General features: G+C 44.9%; 1 protein-coding gene across 1 annotated transcript in view; it reads left to right on the top strand.

The window, feature by feature from the left end:
- The window catches only part of SERPINE2 (serpin family E member 2), a 29,406-nt gene extending 13,708 nt beyond the window's left edge, over positions 1–15,698 (top strand). Inside the window, 6 exon segments of the mRNA NM_214287.1 lie at positions 5,406–5,604; positions 8,659–8,759; positions 10,941–11,027; positions 12,910–12,993; positions 14,931–14,959; positions 14,962–15,698. Coding sequence (NP_999452.1) covers positions 5,406–5,604; positions 8,659–8,759; positions 10,941–11,027; positions 12,910–12,993; positions 14,931–14,959; positions 14,962–14,967 — 506 coding nt within the window. The 3' untranslated portion in view covers positions 14,968–15,698.

Genomic DNA, 19,135 nt, shown 5'->3' with positions numbered 1-19,135 from the left:
CCCGTTTGCTGCCTGTCTCATCGCAGTCTGGCCAGCTTGACCATCTGGGGCTAGAAAGGAGGTGGTGCCAGCTGAGATGGGCCAGCACGCCCAAACTTAATCACACGGCCTCTGGCTGTCACCTGTCCAGCATCTCATGGGCCTCAGGCAAGCCTTCCCGTGCCTGGTCACTTGGCCAGTCATTGCTGTTCCATTTCGCCATTTTTGAATTCTCTGACTTTCGCCCAAGATGTTACCAAGTTCTCTGAGAGGATTCACTTCGTTACATTAAGGGAGAGGGTGGAAAATGGGAGGAGAAACCCCTTCTGAATGAAGTCCTAAAAAGTATAAGCACTTCAAGGGCAGAAACTCTTCTAGTAAAAAAAGCCTTAGGCGTTCCTATCATGGCTCAGCGGAAACTAATCCGACCAGGAACCATGAGGTTGACGGTTTGATCCCTGCCCTCGCTCAGTGGGTTAAGGATCCGGCACTGCTGCGAGCTGTGGTGTAGGTCGCAGACACAGCTCGGATCTGGTGTTGCTATGGCTCTGGCGTAGGCCGACAGCTGTAGCTCTGATTAGATGCCTGGCCTGGCCTGGGAACCTCCATATGCTGCGAGTGCAGCCCTAAAAAGCAAAAAAAAAAAAAAGAGGGCCTTAAAATTAGTAGAAGTGTATTTCATACTCATTGCAAAATGCTCAAATACAGCAATATAGAAGGCAGAAAGTAAATGTTCCCCTACGATCGGTCCCACTTCCCAGCACAAAAACCCCAATTAAGTGCTAGGTATTTCACTGGAGACCCCTTCTATGGATCCGTAAAATACGTCTATGCAACTTTTTTGCACATATAGAATTACACTATAATTCCTATTCTGTAATCCTCTTTATTCATTATATGGTCCATCTTGGAAAATTTTTATGTCAGTTCACGTGGGTCTATTTGATCTTTATTTTATTTTATTTTTTGGCCTCCCTCAAGGCATATGGAGGTGCCTGGGCCAGGGATTGAACCTATAACCATAGCAGCAACCCAAGCCACTGCAGTGACAATGCCGGATTCTTAACCTGCTGTGCCACAAGAGAACTCCTTGATCCTTTTATTTTTATAAGTGTATCATAATATCCTAAGGGTGGCCATTTACTTTTCCCTATAACAACACTACCATGAGCTTTCTTTTTTCTTTTCTTTTTTTTTTTTTTTTTTTTGCTTTTAGGGCCTCACCCAAGGCATATGGAAGTTCCCATGCTGGGGGGCTAATCAGAGCTACAGCTGCTGGCCACGGCCGCAGCAACACGGAATCCCAGCCAAATCTGCCACCTATGCCATAGCTCACAGCAATGCCAGATCTTTAACCCACTGAGCGAGGCCAGGGATTGAACCTGCATCCTCATGGATACTAGTCGGATTAGTTTCTTCTGTGCCATGGCATTCCTGTACATAAATCTTTAGATAGTCACGTCAGAACTTTTTTTTTTTTTTTTTTTTTTTTTTTGTCTTTTTAGGGCCGCACTCACAGCATATGGAGGTTCCTAGGCTAGGGGTCTAATTGGAGCCTTAGCTGCCCGCCTACACCACAGCCACAGCAATGCAGGATCCAAGCTGCATCTGTGACCTACACCGCAGCTCACGGCAATACCGGATCCTTAATCCACTGAGAGAGGCCAGGGATCAAACCTGCAGCCTCATGGTTCCTAGTCAGATTTGTTTCTGCTGTGCCACGACGGGAACTCTCTCATGTCAGAACTTCTAAAGGTAATTTCCTTGAATAGGAACTGCTGAGTCAAAGTTGTTATACATTTTTTTTTTTTTGGTTTTATGGTTATGAATGTAGACTTAGAGACTTTTTAAAAATAAAAGATCACAAGGAATTCAAAATACATGTATGTATGTGTACATGTGTGTCTCTGAATAGATGGTCTGGTTCCAGCTTCCAGTCACCTCTGAGCTTCTAGCTCGTACTTCCGTATCCATAGCTTGTCTCTACTTAGCTGTCTATTAAGTGCCAGTTGCACAGGTCAATATGCGGTTGCCCTGCCCATCTGTTTTTTCCCCCCAGAGTTCCTTCCCTCAGCAAAGGACACCAATACTCACCCACTTTGAAACCACATCACCTTCCCCACCAGCTCGCCTCAGACTCCGTTTCTGCTCCAGCCTGAATGTAGACTCCACTGAATTCAGTGGATCTACTTGAGGGCTTCTTTTCAAGTAGTGTATTTCAGTCTACACTTAATGGCTATATTAAGTATCAACTTAAGAGTTCCTTAAGAGCTCAGAACTCCACAAAGCTGCTTGTGCTCAGAGGTAGTTAGAGGGACTTTCATCTGCAAGACTTTCCTGATGTTAAATATTGAAAACAGGAGTTCCCATTGCAGCTCAGCAGAAATGAACCTGACTAGCATCCATGAGGACACAGGTTCGATTCTGGCCTCACTCAGTGGGTTACGGATCTGGCGTTACCGTGAGCTGTGGTGTAGGTCACAGACACGGCTCAGGTCCTGTGTTGCTGTGGCTCCAATTCGACCCCTTGCCTGGGAACCTCCATATGCTGTAGGTACGGCCCTAAAAAGACAAGAAATACATATATTGAAAACATTCCTTCTAATTTTACAGGCCAAGAAGTGTTCTTATTAACATTTCAGCAAGCCTAGCTCCTTCCTCCTGATAGGACGTAAAGTAGGAATCAGTACTTTAGGGGGCTTTCCAGAAAAACCGGACCATCCCCACCCACAGAAAGTTCTAAATCTTCTCCATAGTTTCGGTACTTGATTCCTTGTTATTTCTCATTAAAGATTTTGTTGATCACAGAGTTCCCATCGTGGCTCAGTAGGTTAAGAACCCGACTAGAATCCGTGAGGGTGCAGATTTGATCCCTGGCCTCGCTCAGTGGCTTAAGGATCTGGCCTTGCCATGAGCTTCAGCTTAGGTCACAGATGCGGCTCCGATCCGGCATCAGTGTGGCTGTGGTGTAGGCCGGCAGCTGCAGCTCCAATTCGACCCCTAGCCTGGGAACTTCATATGCCACAGGTGCAGCCCTGAAAAGCAGGAAAAAACAAACAAACAAACAAAAAAACTAAGGGTCTGGAGTAGTGCAGGGCTCCCTGCTCTGACACAGGGTTACCAATGCCCCGCCCCTGCCTGGTTCCTTCAACCTCCAAGCTTTCTCCGCTGCAGCCCGTGTGGTTTCTCTCAGTGGATGGTTGTGACACTGAGAAATGAAGTACCTTACAAAGCTGCTCACCCTCAAAGAGGAAGGGTTTTTGCAGCCATTGGGCTAAGCTCGGTTCCTCTGTCATCTCATTTCATTTTCACACTAGCTCTGTAAGGTAGGGACTGTTAGCCCATTTTACAGAGAAAGAAACTAAGGACTGGGACCTTCCATATGCCACTGATGTGGCCCTAAAATAAATAAATAAGTAATTTAAAAATAAAAAATAAATTTAAAAATTAAGGGAGTTCCCTTCATGGCTCAGCGGAAACAAATCTGACTGGAAACCATGAGGGCACAGGTTCGATTCTGGCCTTGCTCAGTGGGTTACGGATCCAGCATTGCCATGAGCTGTGGTGTAGGTCACAGACGTGGCTCGGATCTGGTGTGGCTGTGGCAGTGGCGTAGGCTGGCAGGTACAGCTCTGATTTGACCCCTGGCCTGGGAACTTCCATATGCCGTGGGTTCAGGCCTAAAAAGACAATAAAGTTAAAAAATTAAAAAAAAAAATAAATCAGGTCCTCTAACTCCAGGTCTTATGTCTTTAAGCTTTGTCCTCTGTAAAACTATGCTATGAAAGCAGTACTTTGGTGATCAGGCAGGTGGAGAAGGAAAGGTGCTAGCTTGTCTTCTGGCCCCTTGAGTCAAAATAAGCATGGAAGGTGTGTACAGAGTCAGCCCAGCTGACTTGTGTCATCACCTCCTGTGATCAGAAGCACAAGGAGGATGGCCGGGGGGGAAAGGGATCGTCAGGCAGGTGTGAATGACTAGATGCAAAATGGCCAGTTATTCACCTTAACGGATCGGTTAGTGATGGGTTCCCTTGAGGCTGAACTCCCTGGGAAAAGGGGCAGCTCCTGCCCCACTGCAGACACCCGGGCTCCTAGCTTTTCATTGTTCATGACCTTGATCCTTTGTATCAGGGCAATAAATGTTTCCAGAAGTGGTTAGTGAATGCCTCCAGCTCCTTATGTCCTGCCTTGGAGCAGTTATTTTTGAACTGTTTCCCATCTCCCAGTTTCTAAAAATTAGCGCTCTCAGAGTCAGAATCTCATGTTGTCTTTGAGAAATAAAGCGCTTATTCAGAAGTGATTTTTTTTTTTTTTCTTCTCACTTTCCTACCAACTTTCTAGTTTCTGCTGAGGCCATCTGCTCACTCGGGGTCAAAGTAAAGATGAAGGATCCCACCTGGGATGCTCACCCAGCCCTGGGACGGAATCCGGGTTGGAGTGAGTCCCTGTGTGCCCTGAATGGAGGCTGCTCTTCCAACCCCCCCACCCTAGCCCACCCCCTGGGCTTGAATAGCCCTGCAGGCAAGGGCCACACTGTGGCAACCAGGGACACCAAGCTGTCCGTGAACTGACGGTGTGTTTCTTGCTTAAGAAGCTGTAACATCCTTCTGTAGTGTCATGTATTCTAATTTTGTTTTGTTTTTTGTTTTCAACTTTTTAGGGCTGAACTTGCAGCATATGGAAGTTCCCAGGCTAGGGGTCGAATCAGAGCTGCAGCTGCCAGCCACAGCCACAGCCACACGGAATCCGAGCCACTTCCACGACCTACACCACAGCTCACGGCAATGCCGGATCCCCAACCCACTGTGGGAGGCCAGGGATAGAACCTGCATCCTCATGGGTCCTAGTCGGGTTCATTACTGTTGCACCACCACGGGAACGCCACGCGTCAGGATATTTATCATATTTTATAGCTAATAGTATTTGTTATGTTACAAAGACAAACTCGATGTCTCCTTCTCTCCATCATTTCTTCTCTTCCAACCCCCATGTGTGGAGAACTGGCTTATCCAAGTTCGTTGTCTCAAATGCAGTGATTAGCCAAGTTCATCCCCAAAGAAAAGCCAAAGGAAAATCATAAGAGAAACGCGTGTTCTTTCTCTCCTTCTTTAACTATGTTGTCCTTCTGAGTGATTTAGAGGAGGGGGAATAGGGGCCCAGCGTTCACTGGGCAGCCACCATGGGCCAGGCCCTGCTAAGCCCTATGTACATACGTCTTCTGATTTAACCAGCACAGCAATGCTTTACCAGGGAAGGACGATATAGTTGCTCTTACTTGGACATTCTAAGGAAGCTAGTTTTGGAAAAGGGGAGTTCTCAACCTGAATAGCTGTCTTCCCTCTGAAGCTACCCTGGTGATCAGCAGCCACTCATGCCCCTTTGAGAAGTTATCAAGGATGCGCTGAACATGCCTCTGATTTCTTTAGGGTCTACGAGCACCCCCAGTGACTTATGGTACAACTTCATCGAGCTGCCCTACCACGGGGAAAGCATCAGCATGCTGATCGCGCTGCCCACGGAGAGCTCCACCCCCCTCTCAGCCATCATCCCTCACATCAGCACCAAGACCATAGACAGCTGGATGAGCACCATGGTGCCCAAGAGGGTGCAGGTCATCCTGCCCAAGTGAGTAGCCCCCTCCCTAAAAGCGGAAACGGCAGGAGCACTCGATCCCTGGGAGTGACGGTGTCGTGTGCTGGACAACAAGAGGCTCTTATTTTGCAGAGACTGCATGGTGGAAACACAAGCCTTTTGTAAAAGTTGGTTTTTAATCCTTGCACCTTGTAGAGGCAGGATAGTGATGATGGGGGAGGAGAGAAGGCAGCCTGGTCTCTAAGCCTCCACAAGTTCTGGTGCCACTGCTAGAGCTCTTAATGTGTCTCATTCTGGGAGTTCCCATTGTGGCTCAGTGGTAATCAACCCTGCTAGTTTCCACGAGGTCTCAGATTATATCCCTGGCCTCGCTCAGTGGGTTAAGCATCCAGCGTTGCCGTGAGCTATGGTGTAGGTCACAGACGCGGCTCGGATCCTGCATTGCTGTAACTGTGGCGGAGGCCAGCAGCTGCAGGTCTGATTTGACCCCTAGCCTGGGAACCTCCCTATGCCATGGGTGCAGCCCTAAAAAGATACAAAAAAAAAAAGAAAGAAAAAGAAAGAAAACTTGTCAAAACACTGAAAAGCACACGCATGTCATCTGATAGCATGCTGAAAAAGAAAGTTTAGTAGTGCTCTGTGTGTTTTGATAAGGAGTTTCTCCCCTCCCCCCCCCCTTTTTTTGGCTACACCAGCAGCATCCAGAAGTTCCCAAGCCAGGGATGGAACCCACATCACAGCTGTAACCAGAGCCACAGCAGCAGTGGTAATGCCAGGTCCTGAACCCACTAAGCCACCAGGGAACTCCAAGGAGTTTAGTTTTAGTTATGTGTTAGCTGGAAGCTGCTTAAGACTGAGATTCAAAAGCTAGGTGATAAGGAAATATTTTGCCCACATTGCCATTACCTACCCATGCCTTATTCTTACGTTAGTATCTAGGGAAGTTTTTCTGTTATACCCTAAAAAAATAGTATATGCAACTTGAGCTGTTATGACTTGAAACTGAGGGAAAAGTAACCCCAAATTGTCTCTGAATCCTAAATTTTTAATGGGTCAGGGAATACTTTGCCCAGACCTATGAAGAACGCAGTGAATGTCTTGGTTTTTTTTTTGTTTTGTTTGTTTGTTTGTTTGTTTGCTACACCCATGGTATGTGGAAGTTTCTGGGCCAGGGATTGAGTCCAAGCCACAGTTGTGACCTATGCCACAGCTGCAGCAATGCTGGATCCTTAATCCACTGCCTCAGCAGTGACCTGAGCCACTGCCAGATCCCTAACCTGCTGCACCACAGCAGGAACTCTTAAATGTCCCATTTTTATGAACTTTTCAACATTACAGTATCCAGGGCTTTTAACCACCTATGCTTCTAGTACTGCCCAGTGGTGGTGGCAGTACCTTCCAATTTAGTAGCTTTTACTTCTTCAGTCACTGAGTTCAGTGATCAGATAAGTACATTCATAATAAGTATTAGTAATCCTCCCAAGACTATATTTTATTGCAAAATAAGCCTTCACATGGGCAATGCTTGATATAAATGAATAAGCTGATGATGCACATAAATTATAGTTATAATGGTAAATTACCGTTATAGCCCACCTGTGATGAGAATCTGCTCACGTACCTTTGCTGCTCACCCACGGGATATGATAACATTTAGCAGAACATCCTCTGATGATAGATTTAATAACTGACATTTACCTATGTATAACTATAATGCCAGCAAGTCCACAAATATCCAAGAAATCCCTATTATACCCAAATGTAATACCATTCCTAAACGTTTGCTCCTGTTCTAATGGCAGAATGTTTCCAGAATCCCAACACAAACTAGCAAGAATGTATCTCTTCTCTTTTGACCCTCTCCAGTCTCCATATCAAGTATTGATGAGGCCTCACCTTGCATAGCTTCCGAGATTAGACGCCTTCAGTGTGGTGTGGCTGTAGGCTTGACCATTCCCAACGTCAGTAAGGACGGTGGTTCTTAACAGCAGCCAAAATGATGGCTCTGTGGTTGCCTAAGGGGAAGAACTGTAACTATTCCAGAGTACCAGACACTTGTCAACACCCTATTGCTGAGTCGAAGCCTGTTCTGCTCGCCACATGACAGGCCAGCAAATCAGGAGATGAGTTGTTGAAGCAAGTAGAATAGCACCTATTCGGAAAGCCAGCAAACCGAGAAGATGGTGGACTCATGTCGCAGAGAACTATGTTTTTTTTTTTTTGCTTTTTAGGGCCACACCTGCAGCATATGGAGGTTCCCAGGCTAGGGGTCAAATCGGAGCCACAGCTGCCTGCTGGAGCCACAGCCACAGCAACGCCAGATCTGAGCTGCATCTGTGACCTACACCACAGCTCACAGCAACACTGGATCCCCAACCCACTGAGCGAGGCCAGGGATGGAACCCGCATCCTCATGGATACCAGTCGGATTCATTCCACTGCGCCACAACAGGAACTCCCCAGAGAGCCATCTTGCCTGAGTTAGATTTCAGGCTTCTTTTATACTAAGAAGGGAGAGAATAAAGTCCAACATTTCCTGGTTCTGGTCAGTCTCCAGAGGGGATGTGTTCATTTCTTCTTTCCTGCAGTCATGCACAGGTGGGCCTGGTCTGGATATTTCCTGTGAGTTAAGGGTATTCTAGCTTAATGCTCACTACCTAGGAGTCAGGGTTCCCTGAGATGGGTCGTTATGTATAATTTAAGCTTGTAGGCAACTTCAGCGGTTAACTTGCAATAGAAGAGAAAGTTTCTTCCCTATAATAACCCTGAGTCTTGCCATCAGCATAAGAGAAAGCGTTTCTGTAGACCTTCCTAGAACTGGAATGAGAAGCTTATTGCATTTAAGGGTGAGAACACCCCTGGTTGCTGTTCCCATGCCATACTGGCACATACTGGTTGCCATGAGTTGTTCTCTACTTACCTGGTACTTGAGTCTTGGAATGAAAATTTAAGATACATTTATATGGGTGTTCAGAGTGTCCTTAAAAAGGATCTGTTTGTAAATGTTTTTCCACTGTCGCTGATGATATTATCATTCTATAACATTAATAGTGTAATGATCCCCCCCACTTTCTGCTTTCCTTCCAGGTTCACAGCTGTAGCACAAACAGATTTGAAGGAGCCCCTGAAGGTTCTTGGCGTCACCGAGATGTTTGATCCATCAAAGGCAAATTTTGCAAAAATAACAAGTATGTTCAGTTTAAAACTTCCTCTTAACCTTGTAGACTGTGTTACAAACCGAGTCCCTGATTTGTTCAGAACTCTCCAAAGTTGAATTTGATCTATCACTTTGAGCCTTAATTACCAATCAGCATAAAGCATTCATCCCTGCATTTCAGGTGTACCTTTCAATGGGAAGCCCACGTGACTCCACTCATTTTTAAGGAGCATTTCACATGTTATCTCTATTACCTAAAAATTTGGCCCTTAGTTAGATATGTCTCCTTTTCTTTCAAACGCAGGTTTTTTCCCTGTGTTTGAACAATCAAGATTTTTGAACTCTCCATCAAACAATAGCAGGCATGCACTATATTCAGATATGTCTTGTGACATTTCATGCCCGTTAATCTGAAATAATGTAAGTTCAAAAGAGTCTGATTAGGACTTTCCTCTGCCAGACCATCTGGGACACAGCTGGTATGATATCCCTTCCTTTGCCAGGAAGGGTCATTTTTTTCCTAGAGTCATATTTGCACAGTCAGTCCTTTGTCATTTTAATTTAGTGCAGAGTCACCTCCTTCTAAAGACATGGCTTAGTCATTGTTTATACTCCATGTTATATTTTTCTCCTTGAGTGATAAGAAAACAGTTCATTACCAACCTCAGTTGCCCGCGAGTGCGGATTAACTCATCCCGTCCTGGGGATTAACATGACCCGCCTGGTGAAATTGCAGCTCCATGGATATTGTGAAGTGCTTTTGTCCCTTGCTCCCTCATCCAGCTGCATTAGCATCACCTTGTTTGAAATGCAGTCTTGGGTCTGATCCAGACCTACAGAATCAGCAGCTTCACTTTAACAAGACTCCTTGTCGCAATGAAGTTTGAGAAGAACAGGCTTTTTTTTTTTTTTTTTTTTCTATTTTCTTTTTCTTTCTTTTTTTTTTCTTTTTTCTTTTTCCTTTTTTTATTTGGCCATGCCCCAGGCATGTGGAATTGCCCGGGCTAGGGATCAAACCTACGCCATAGCATTGACCCAGGCCGCTGCAGTGACAACACGGATTCTTAACCTGCCGCGCCACAAGAGAACTCCGAGCACAGTTTTAATCTGCTCTTCCCCTTCAGAGTTATACTCTGTGGCTTCAATACTAGATAGCAGTCTCAGGGAGTTCACAGGTGTTGAGAGGAGGAACTGGGTGTCAGAAATGCTCCTGAGATGGTGTGTTCAACCTTGCAGGAGTGTGGGTGCAATCAGCGTGCCTCATTCATGACCAGTCATATTCCAGCCAGGCTTAGTGCAGACAGTGTACAAACAGATAACACAAAAAGCCCTTTTCCCCTTGGCACCTGACCTGTGTCCCATCTGGGTCCACATGAATTCCCGTTTGCATTCTTCTTGAATGCCACCCCCAGTGAGTATTGCTGGAACGGTGAGATTTGCTGACCAGGAAAATGAATTCCTTAGGAAGTCCAACACTTTTTTGAGCCTCCCCTTTGCCAGCAGTCTAAATTCTGCTCCGATTCCTCTCTCCCTAATGTGCCCGTAAGAAGAGTGACTTTTTGTTTTGAGAGACGGAGAGACGGCACTTACTCTGCTGCTGATTAGCCGTGTGATTGGGAGACATTTCTTAACACTCTGGGCCCCAGTTGCCCATCAGTCCGTACCATATCTTCTCTGGATCTGACGTTCTGTAATTGAAAAATAGTATTGTTGCCTTGCTTCTTCTGGAAACCTGGGCTCCCCCTTTAAAGTTCTTTCTTCCAAGTTTCTTTCTCTTTCTTTCTTTTTGCCACTACATGAAGCAGCTTGATGTGGGATCTCAGTTCTTAGACCAGGGATCCAGTGCTGGGCACCGAGGTGAAAGCACCAAGTCCTAACCACTAGACCACCAGGGAACTCCCAACTCTTTATTTTTTCATAAAATTATTAGTGATCAGAGCTGAGCTGAATTGATAGAGGCACTAACACTTTGGGGTCCAGGACCCCCTCACCTCCTCTGAAGTGATGTCCCAGTTCACTTAGCAGAGCCTGAAATTCACTGCAGATGAACCTTACAGCCTTCAGTCACCGGGACTGTAAGAGGTCATTTCTTTGACACCTTTTAAGAATTGGAATTGGCCATGGCCTTGAGGTTATCTCCCCCCCACCCCCACCAGCCCAACAGCCTGCAAATCAAACAAATGCTGGTTTTCTTTGTATTTTCTGAAAACAGGATCAGAAAACCTTCATGTTTCTCACATCTTGCAAAAAGCGAAAATTGAAGTCAGCGAAGACGGAACGAAAGCTTCCGCAGCAACAAGTAAGCCCTGGGTCACCAGGCAGCGCTTGGCCCTAGTGAGGGGGCCAGTGCTCCCGGTTCCCTCATCAAATAGGTGTTATGTCCTGAGCCCTCTTTCTAGCCAGGGGCTGTGGGTTGACCCTCAGGAGACCGTGATAGATTTAGGAGGTTACGCGTCCACAAAGCTCAGAGCCTTTTATATTGACACCTGAAATGATAGCATCTCCTAATGGAAAATAGCCAATCAGGTCTGTCCAGGATGAAGCGAAGAATGAGCAACCCACTGTTAAATGACAGCAGGATTGCTGCTCGGCCTTCTGTAATAATTAGACGGTCCACATTTGCTTTCTCCTCAATGGCTTATATAATGAAGGAGAAAATAGAACACTCTTAGGTTGGTTTTTATACCCCCCTAATTATCCACATGTGAGGGGATGAATGGGTTGGCCAAACTGTGAACTCATACAAGGAGTATCTTAGCTATACTTATAACTGGGTCAACTATTTCTTATCATAAAAGGTTCCATTTATACTCAAAAGAGACATTTTAGTGCCTTTTGCCAATAAACATTTAATTCTTACTCTTTTAAAATAATGCTTAAAAACACAGAAAGTGACATCTAAATTGTGCCAAAGTTATTGACCAGTTTTGCCAATTAATGTAACTATCAGGACCAGCTACATAATTTGCAGGGCCCTGTGAGAAATGAAAATATAAAGCCCCTTGTTAACTAAGAATTTCAAGGTGGCAACAGCAGAGCACTAACACAAGTGCAAGGTTGTTGTGAATGTGGGGTTCTCGGTGACAGCCAAGGTCACATGTCCTGGAAGCCAGCCCTGCTGTATTAGTCTGCAAGGCTGCAAGGTACCACAGACTAGGAGGTTTCAGCCACAGAAGTTTCTCACCATTCTAGAGGCTAGACGTCCCAGATGAAGGTGTTGGCAGGGTTGGTCTCTCCTGAGGCCTCTCTCCTTGGCTTGCAGATGGCCACCCTCTCAGTGTGTCCTGGCACGGCCTTTCTTCTATGAGCTCACGTACCTGGTATTGTCTCCCTATCTTCTTATAAGGACACCAGTCCTGCTGGATTAGAGCCCTACCTCCATGACCTCAGTTAAACTTAGAGCCCTGGGTTGAGTGATTTACCCCAGCATAGCTGCAGGTGTTTCCCTTATTACATCAAGCTCAGGTCATCCATGCTTCCTAGGGGTTTGAGGAAGAAGACTGGGTCATGGCCGCAGCTGTGGGGTGGCTATGGGGGCACCTGCCCTCCCGCGAGACTTTGTCGCAGGCTTATTAAATCAAAGCTCCCGTTGGTAAGTGGGGCAGGTAAACATACCTAAGACCATAAGCCTAAATAGGTTTGCTTTTCTAAGTCCAGTGTCTGCACCAGATGAGTTGAACAGCAGTTTAAGATGGAAAGTCCCAGATGAACAGTCTCCACTGCCAGTGTGAAGAGATCTAGATGACGTGCCCAAAGAAGGCACAGACAAAACGGGTGAGACGTGAGCCAGTCCTTGATCCAGAGAAAGGATAGGCTAAAAAGACCAGGTTCCCTTTTATCCACTAGCCGGATGGCAGGAATGAAAAACAGCTCATAAAACAGTGAATATTCATTGGGTGTTTATTTAGTGGCAGACCCTGTTCTAAGACCTGTAACGTTTCATTTAATCCTTATAAAAACCCTGCAAGGAGTAAGTACATTTATTAAAGGAAATGCTGCTTGTGCGAACTAAAGGGGGCAGGATGGAAAAGGCCTGGTCCATGGCTGGTGTGAGGTCAGTGGTCACCGCTGGCACTGTGAGGACACGGCCAGCCTATGGGACAGGAATTCTGTCCTGCCTGGAATTACATGCTGCCTCGTGCAGGCTGGGTGTACAGTGCGTCTTCCTTCTCCTCCCGCAGCTGCGATTCTGATTGCAAGGTCGTCGCCTCCCTGGTTTATAGTAGACAGACCTTTTCTATTTTTCATCCGACATAATCCTACAGGTAAGTGGTCCTCCTGATGCCTTGTTCACCAGCTCTTAGTTAACTCCAGCAGCGCTGCTTTGAACGCTTGCCCCACGCATCAAGTGCCAACACTTTGAATCATGTAACCACTCACAGAGAGAGAAAAATCAGGCTGCTTTTATAGTGTGATGGCATCTTTTAAAGACAGGATTTTAGGTTTGGTTTGTTTTTTAACATCTAGAGAGCTCTGCAGCTCTTTGGGGCATTTTGATATTGGGGTTTTTTTAAATAAATTCAGTAGGTAAATTTTGCCAGGAGCTACAATACAAGTCTTCCACCTTTGCAAGAGCACCCTGCTGGTAGGACCTGAGAATTTTTAATTCAGTCAGTCTTTGCTCATGAGTCATGGGTTCAGAGTTGGCTTTATCCTTTGGCTTCATCTTTAAAATTAGGATAGGAGTTCCCGTCGTGGCGCAGTGGTTAACAAATCCGACTAGGAACCACGAGGTTGCGGGTTCGGTCCCTGCCCTTGCTCAGTGGGTTAACGATCCGGCGTTGCCGTGAGCTGTGGTGTAGGTTGCAGACGCGGCTCGGATCCCGCGTTGCAGTGGCTCTGGCGTAGGCCGGTGGCTACAGCTCCGATTCGACCCCTAGCCTGGGAACCTCCATATGCCGCAGGAGCGGCCCAAGAAATAGCAAAAAGACAAAAAAAAAAAAAAATTAGGATAACAGTAGTTCCTACCTCCCAGGGCAGCAGTGAAAAATAATTAAGACTGTCTCTGTGGAGAGGTTGTCTTTGTGTTGGTACAAAGTAGAAATTAACATGGTTCCAGCATGTTCTTCTTTCTTTCTTTCTTTCTTTTTTTTTTTTTTTTGTCTTTTAGGGCCACACCAGAGACATATGGAGGTTCCCAGGCTAGGGGTCCATTCAGAGCTGTAGCCGCCAGCCACAGCCACAGCCATAGCAATGCCAGATCCTTAACCCACTGAGCAAGGCCAGGGATCAAACCTGAGTCCTCATGGGTGCTAGTTGGGTTCGTTAACCGCTGAGCCATGATGGGAACTCCTTTTTTTTCTTTTTAGGGTGGCCCCTGTGGCATATGGAGGTTCTCAGGCCCCGGGTCCAATTGGAGCTACAGCTGCTGGTGTACACCACAGCTACGTGAGATCTGAGCCGTGTCTGCGATCTACACCACAGCTCATGGCAACGGTCGATCCTTAACCTAGTGATCAAGGCCAGGGATCTTCATGGATACTAGTCGGGCTCGTTATTGCTGAGCCACAATGCGAACTCCGCTTTTACTCTTCTTTTAATCAATAACATAAGCTAGTTCCTTATCCTTCTATCTCATTGCATCTTCATTGTTGTAATTAGCTTGCTCCAGAGACAAACAGTCCAGTACAGGAGCTTCCAGCCACTGTGGATACTAAGCTTTTTAACTTTAATTAATTAAAATGTAATTAAAAATCCAGTTTCTTGGAGTCCCCATTGTGGGTTCAATGGGTTAAGAACCCAGCTAGTATCCATGAGGATTTGGGTTCAATCCCTGGCCTTATTCACTGGGTTAAGGATCTGGCATTGCCGCAACCTGCAGCATAGGTTGTAGATGGCTTGGCTCCTGCATCGCTGTGGCTGTCGTATGGGCTGGGAGCTGTAGCTCCAGTTCGACCCCTAGCCCGGAAACTTCTGTATGCTGCAGGTGTGGCCCTGAAAAGAAAAAAAAGAAGAAGAAAATCCAGTTTCTTAATCACACTAGCCACATTTCAAGGGCTCAATAGCCACGTGTGACCAATGGCTACCATATTGGACAGTGAAAATACAGACCATTCCTATGACTGAGGAAAGTTCTGTTGGGCAGCACTGCTTAAGAGCAATGGGTTAAACAGCCCAGAACCCTCCCCTTAAATATACCTTTCCTCTTATTTTAAGAATTATTTTTTATGGAGTTATACATTGTTTCCTTTTAATTCCCTAGGTGCTGTTTTATTCATGGGGCAGATAAACAACCCTGAAGAGTAAAGCAAAAGGAACCATGCAAAGAAAAGACTCCTTTGCTCAGAAGAAAAGACTCTTTCCCACGTCTTTCATAGTTCTGTTCAATATTTTTGTACGTTACTTTCTTTTTCAAAACTAGGTCTTAGGAACAGAGATCAGTGATGCAGCATTTCTATTCTGGGAGGTATTAAGGGGGAAAAGGGGCAGGATGGCCAGAACACTGTACTGAAGAATGAATAGAAAGGCTTCAAAATGTCTAAGAGATTCTTTAAACTACTGAGTGGTTACCTAGGTTAACAGCCCTCTTGAGTATTTCCTGTCCAGTTCAGGAGTTCTGTTTTGTTTTGTTTCTATGTGTGGCTTTTCAGGAAAAAAAATTTTAATCAGTGTGATTTGGGGAAAAAAATAAGGACATTTTATGGTAGCGTTTACTTTTTTATGAAAAAGGTATTATTGGCCTTTTAAATTTTTTTTTTTTTTTTTGGTCTCATCCAAAGTCTTGATAGTAAGCCTTATTTTGGGGGTAGAAATAGCAAAATCTCTAGCCTCTTTGTGTGTTTTTTGTTGTTGTTGTTTTATATAATGCATGTATTCACTAAAATAAAATTTAAAAAACTAATGTCTTGCTAGACAAGGTTTGCTGTTGTGCAGTGTGCCTGTCACTACTGGTCTGTACTCTCTGGATTTGCATTTTTGTTATTTTGTACAAAGTAAAAATAAAGTGTTATGAGTAGTTTAAAAAAAAAAAGGCCATTTCTCTGCTCTTTGAAAACACAACAAAAGAAACAGAGCCTTTTAAAAATACATCCACCTCATCTAATAAACCTTTGCACTTAGGCAAAGAGCAGGAAACCCCAGGCCGTCCCTTCCTTTGCCTGCAGCCCCATCCCCACCCCTCCCCTCCTCCCCCCTGCTCTCTCCTCCAAACCTGGCTCTCTACAGGATTCCCTGCCCAGCCCTTCTCGGTTTACAGATCACTCAGGGGAACCATGATCAAGGTAAAAGCCTGTCTCTGATCTCAGCTGCAGGTCCTCAGGTGTGGGCTTGAGCTTCTCAGCAAAGGTAGGGGTTTTGTAGCGAGAGCACAAAGAAGTTACCTGATGAACAACGGCTGTTTCATTTTCGGTGATCGGCTGAAGTGTTTGTTTTTCAAAATGACAAGTCTTTGTGAGTTTTTGTTTTTTGGGGGTTTTTACGCATCACAATTCTAGTTACCATTTTTTGATTTACCTTTTTTTTTTTTTTTTTTTTTTTACTAATTTCGTAAAGATTTAGTTAGTCTTATCTAAATCAGTATAGTTTGTAGAGTCCCTGTTGTGGCTCAGTGGTAACGAACCCGACTGGTATCCGTGAGGATGAGGGTTCGATCCCTGGCCTTTCTCAGTGGGGCTCAATAGGTTAAGGATCCATCATCGCTGTGGCTGTGTAGACCGGCAGCTGCAGATCTGATTCGACCTCCTAGCCTGGGAACTTCCATATGACATAGGTGCAGCCCTAAAAAGACAGAAAAAAAAAAAATCAAAATAGTTTAAAATACTTACCAAAATTTTAATTTTTTTTTTTTTTTTTTTGGCAAGCTGTGAGTTCTGTCCATCTCTCTATACATTAAAACCTCACATTCAAGTCTCTTAAAATTACCATTGGTAATTCTTATTTGTCAGATGGGCTGAATCTTGCTGTTTCCAGCTGTTTAGGTATGGATACCTTGGTTGCTAACCAAGAGAGAAGGGAGAAAGAGGACAAATGTTTTCCTGATTTATGAGTAAATGCCAAAAAATTATTATTATTATTATTTTTGTCTTGTTGTTGTTGTTGTTGCTATTTCTTGGGCCGCTCCCGCGGCTTATGGAGGTTCCCAGGCTAGGGGGTGAATCGGAGCTGTAGCCACCGGACTACGCCAGAGCCACAGCAACTCGAGATCCGAGCCGTGTCTGCAACCTACACCACAGCTCACGGCAACGCCGGATCGTTAACCCACTGAGCAAGGGCAGGGACCGAACCCGCAACCTCATGGTTCCTAGTCAGATTCGTTAACCACTGCGCCACGACGGGAACTCCCCCAAAAAATTATTTTGAAGAGTTACCTCTGGCCACTTGTATTCTAGCAAACATGCTAGAATAGTTACTAATCCTTTTTCAAGTAGTTTTACTGGTTTTCCAGTTTTCTGATCCCATTCAGTTACATGATTTTGACTAGTTTTTAAAAAGAATAGTGTTAGTAGTAATTCTCGAATTACACATTTCATTGATTGATTCATTCATTCATCTGTACACCTCCTGGGTACCAAGTACCAGTGTACAAAGATAAAGATGTTCTTTCCCTAAGTGATTTGATGGTGGCAGTAGGGGAGAGAATTCTAGCCCAGCAAATTATCAAATATATTGCAGGTATATTTGCAAGATAGAGAAATATGACCAAGTGGTCATTAGTTCAGGAGAGAGGCTATAAAAGTGGCTGTAGGGCCATGACTAGATCCCTGAGCTCTTGACAGTACTGCTCATTCCAGAAAGGACAGGAAGAGTTTGCCTTTCAATATAGTGGCCCTGTTTACATGGCACAGAGTCTGCTCCCCGGTAAACATAGTCAAATTTTACTGGGCACATTAAATTGAGAAGCATCTGGTCCCATTTCTGAATGTCTCTTCAGGTTGTAACATTTCAAATTTCTGATATATAAATGGGAACATCTCGTGGAAGCTTCATTATATCAAGGTTCTCTGACTATATATTCTGCTTTTCATTCGATCCTCCCAACTTAACTCCTCTTTAGACCTTCCTCATGTTGACCTAAAACATGTAGAATGCAAGATTTCTCCAGCAAAGATGAGTTTATTTGGAATCAGCAGAGAATTACAGTTCAGAGTCTACAGCCATGAGGAACCACCTACAATACGCCCTCATGGCGAGGGAAGGCAGTTGCTTGTATAGAGGAGAAAAAGAAGTTGGGAAGGCTCTGATAAACAAGTTCACGGCTTCCCATTGGCTGGGTCCTTGCCAGGAAAGAAGTCTCTTCCTTGTTGGACTCAGCTGTCTTCACAGGGAGTGAGAGCGCCCCCTTCTGGTCACCAGACTTTATTTAATTGAGGTTCTTGTTTATTCTTTTTGCTCCTCAGTCAACAACCCAAATTCTGACCCTGGCTGACTCTGAGACCCTGTTTATAATCTCTGGACTTGGGAAAGTTTCTCTCAACTTATCTTTTTTCTAAAATGCAACTTCTATCTTTTCATTTACTTAATGAGTCTACTGTAAGTCCTCGTCGTACTTCAAAATGATAAAATGAAAAATTGAGAGAAACTGGAATAAATTTAAGATAAGGAGACTGCCACAAAAATTACAGACCCTGGGGTAAAAGATCGTGTTTGCCGGGCTGCTGTGATGTATAATTTTTAAAAATTATATATATATAATTTTTATATATATATAATATATATATTATAATATATATAATAAATATATATAATATATATAATAAATATATATATATAGTCTTCATTCTCACTTCCGGCAAAGAACTCCCAAGACCCACGGAATCTCCTAAGTGAGGAGAGCCACAGAAGTGTCATTTGTTAGGTTAATGAAGTAACTGTTGCTGCTCCTGAGGAGGGGAGGGGGGCCAGAGGTCCAGTCAGTCACCAACGGCCAATGATTTAATCAGTCATGCTTATGAAAACACAAAACGGCTGTTTGCAGAGCTTCTGCCTTGGGGACCTGGCTGACCATGCAGTGATGCAGGGAAAATGGCCTGCTCCTTAAGGACCCCTCACCCTCGCTCTTCCCCAGACCTTGCCCTATTGTCTCTTCCATCTGGCTGTTCCCGAGCTACACCCTTTTATAAGAAACCAGGAATCTAGTCAATAAGATGTTTTTCTGGAATTCCCATTGTGACTCAGCAGTTAACGAACCCAACTAAGCATCCATGAGGACGTGGGTTCAATCCCTGGCCTCGCTCAGTGGGTTAAGGATCCAGCGTTTCTATGAGCTGTGGTGTAGGTTGCAAACTCGGCCCAGATCTGGCCCGGCCAACGGCTATAGCTCCAATTGGACCCCTAGCCTGGGAATTCCACATCTGTGGGTGCGGCCCTAAAAGACACACAAAAAAGACAACACACACACACAAAAAGATGTTTTTCTGCATCCTGTGAACCGCTTTAGCAAAGTCATCAAACCTGCGGAGGGGACTGTGG

This window comes from Sus scrofa, chromosome 15 (assembly GCF_000003025.6).
Source record: "Sus scrofa isolate TJ Tabasco breed Duroc chromosome 15, Sscrofa11.1, whole genome shotgun sequence".
Lineage (NCBI taxonomy): Eukaryota > Metazoa > Chordata > Mammalia > Artiodactyla > Suidae > Sus > Sus scrofa.
The sequence above is the reverse complement of the archived record's forward strand: the minus strand, read 5'-3'. Positions and strand labels throughout refer to the sequence as shown.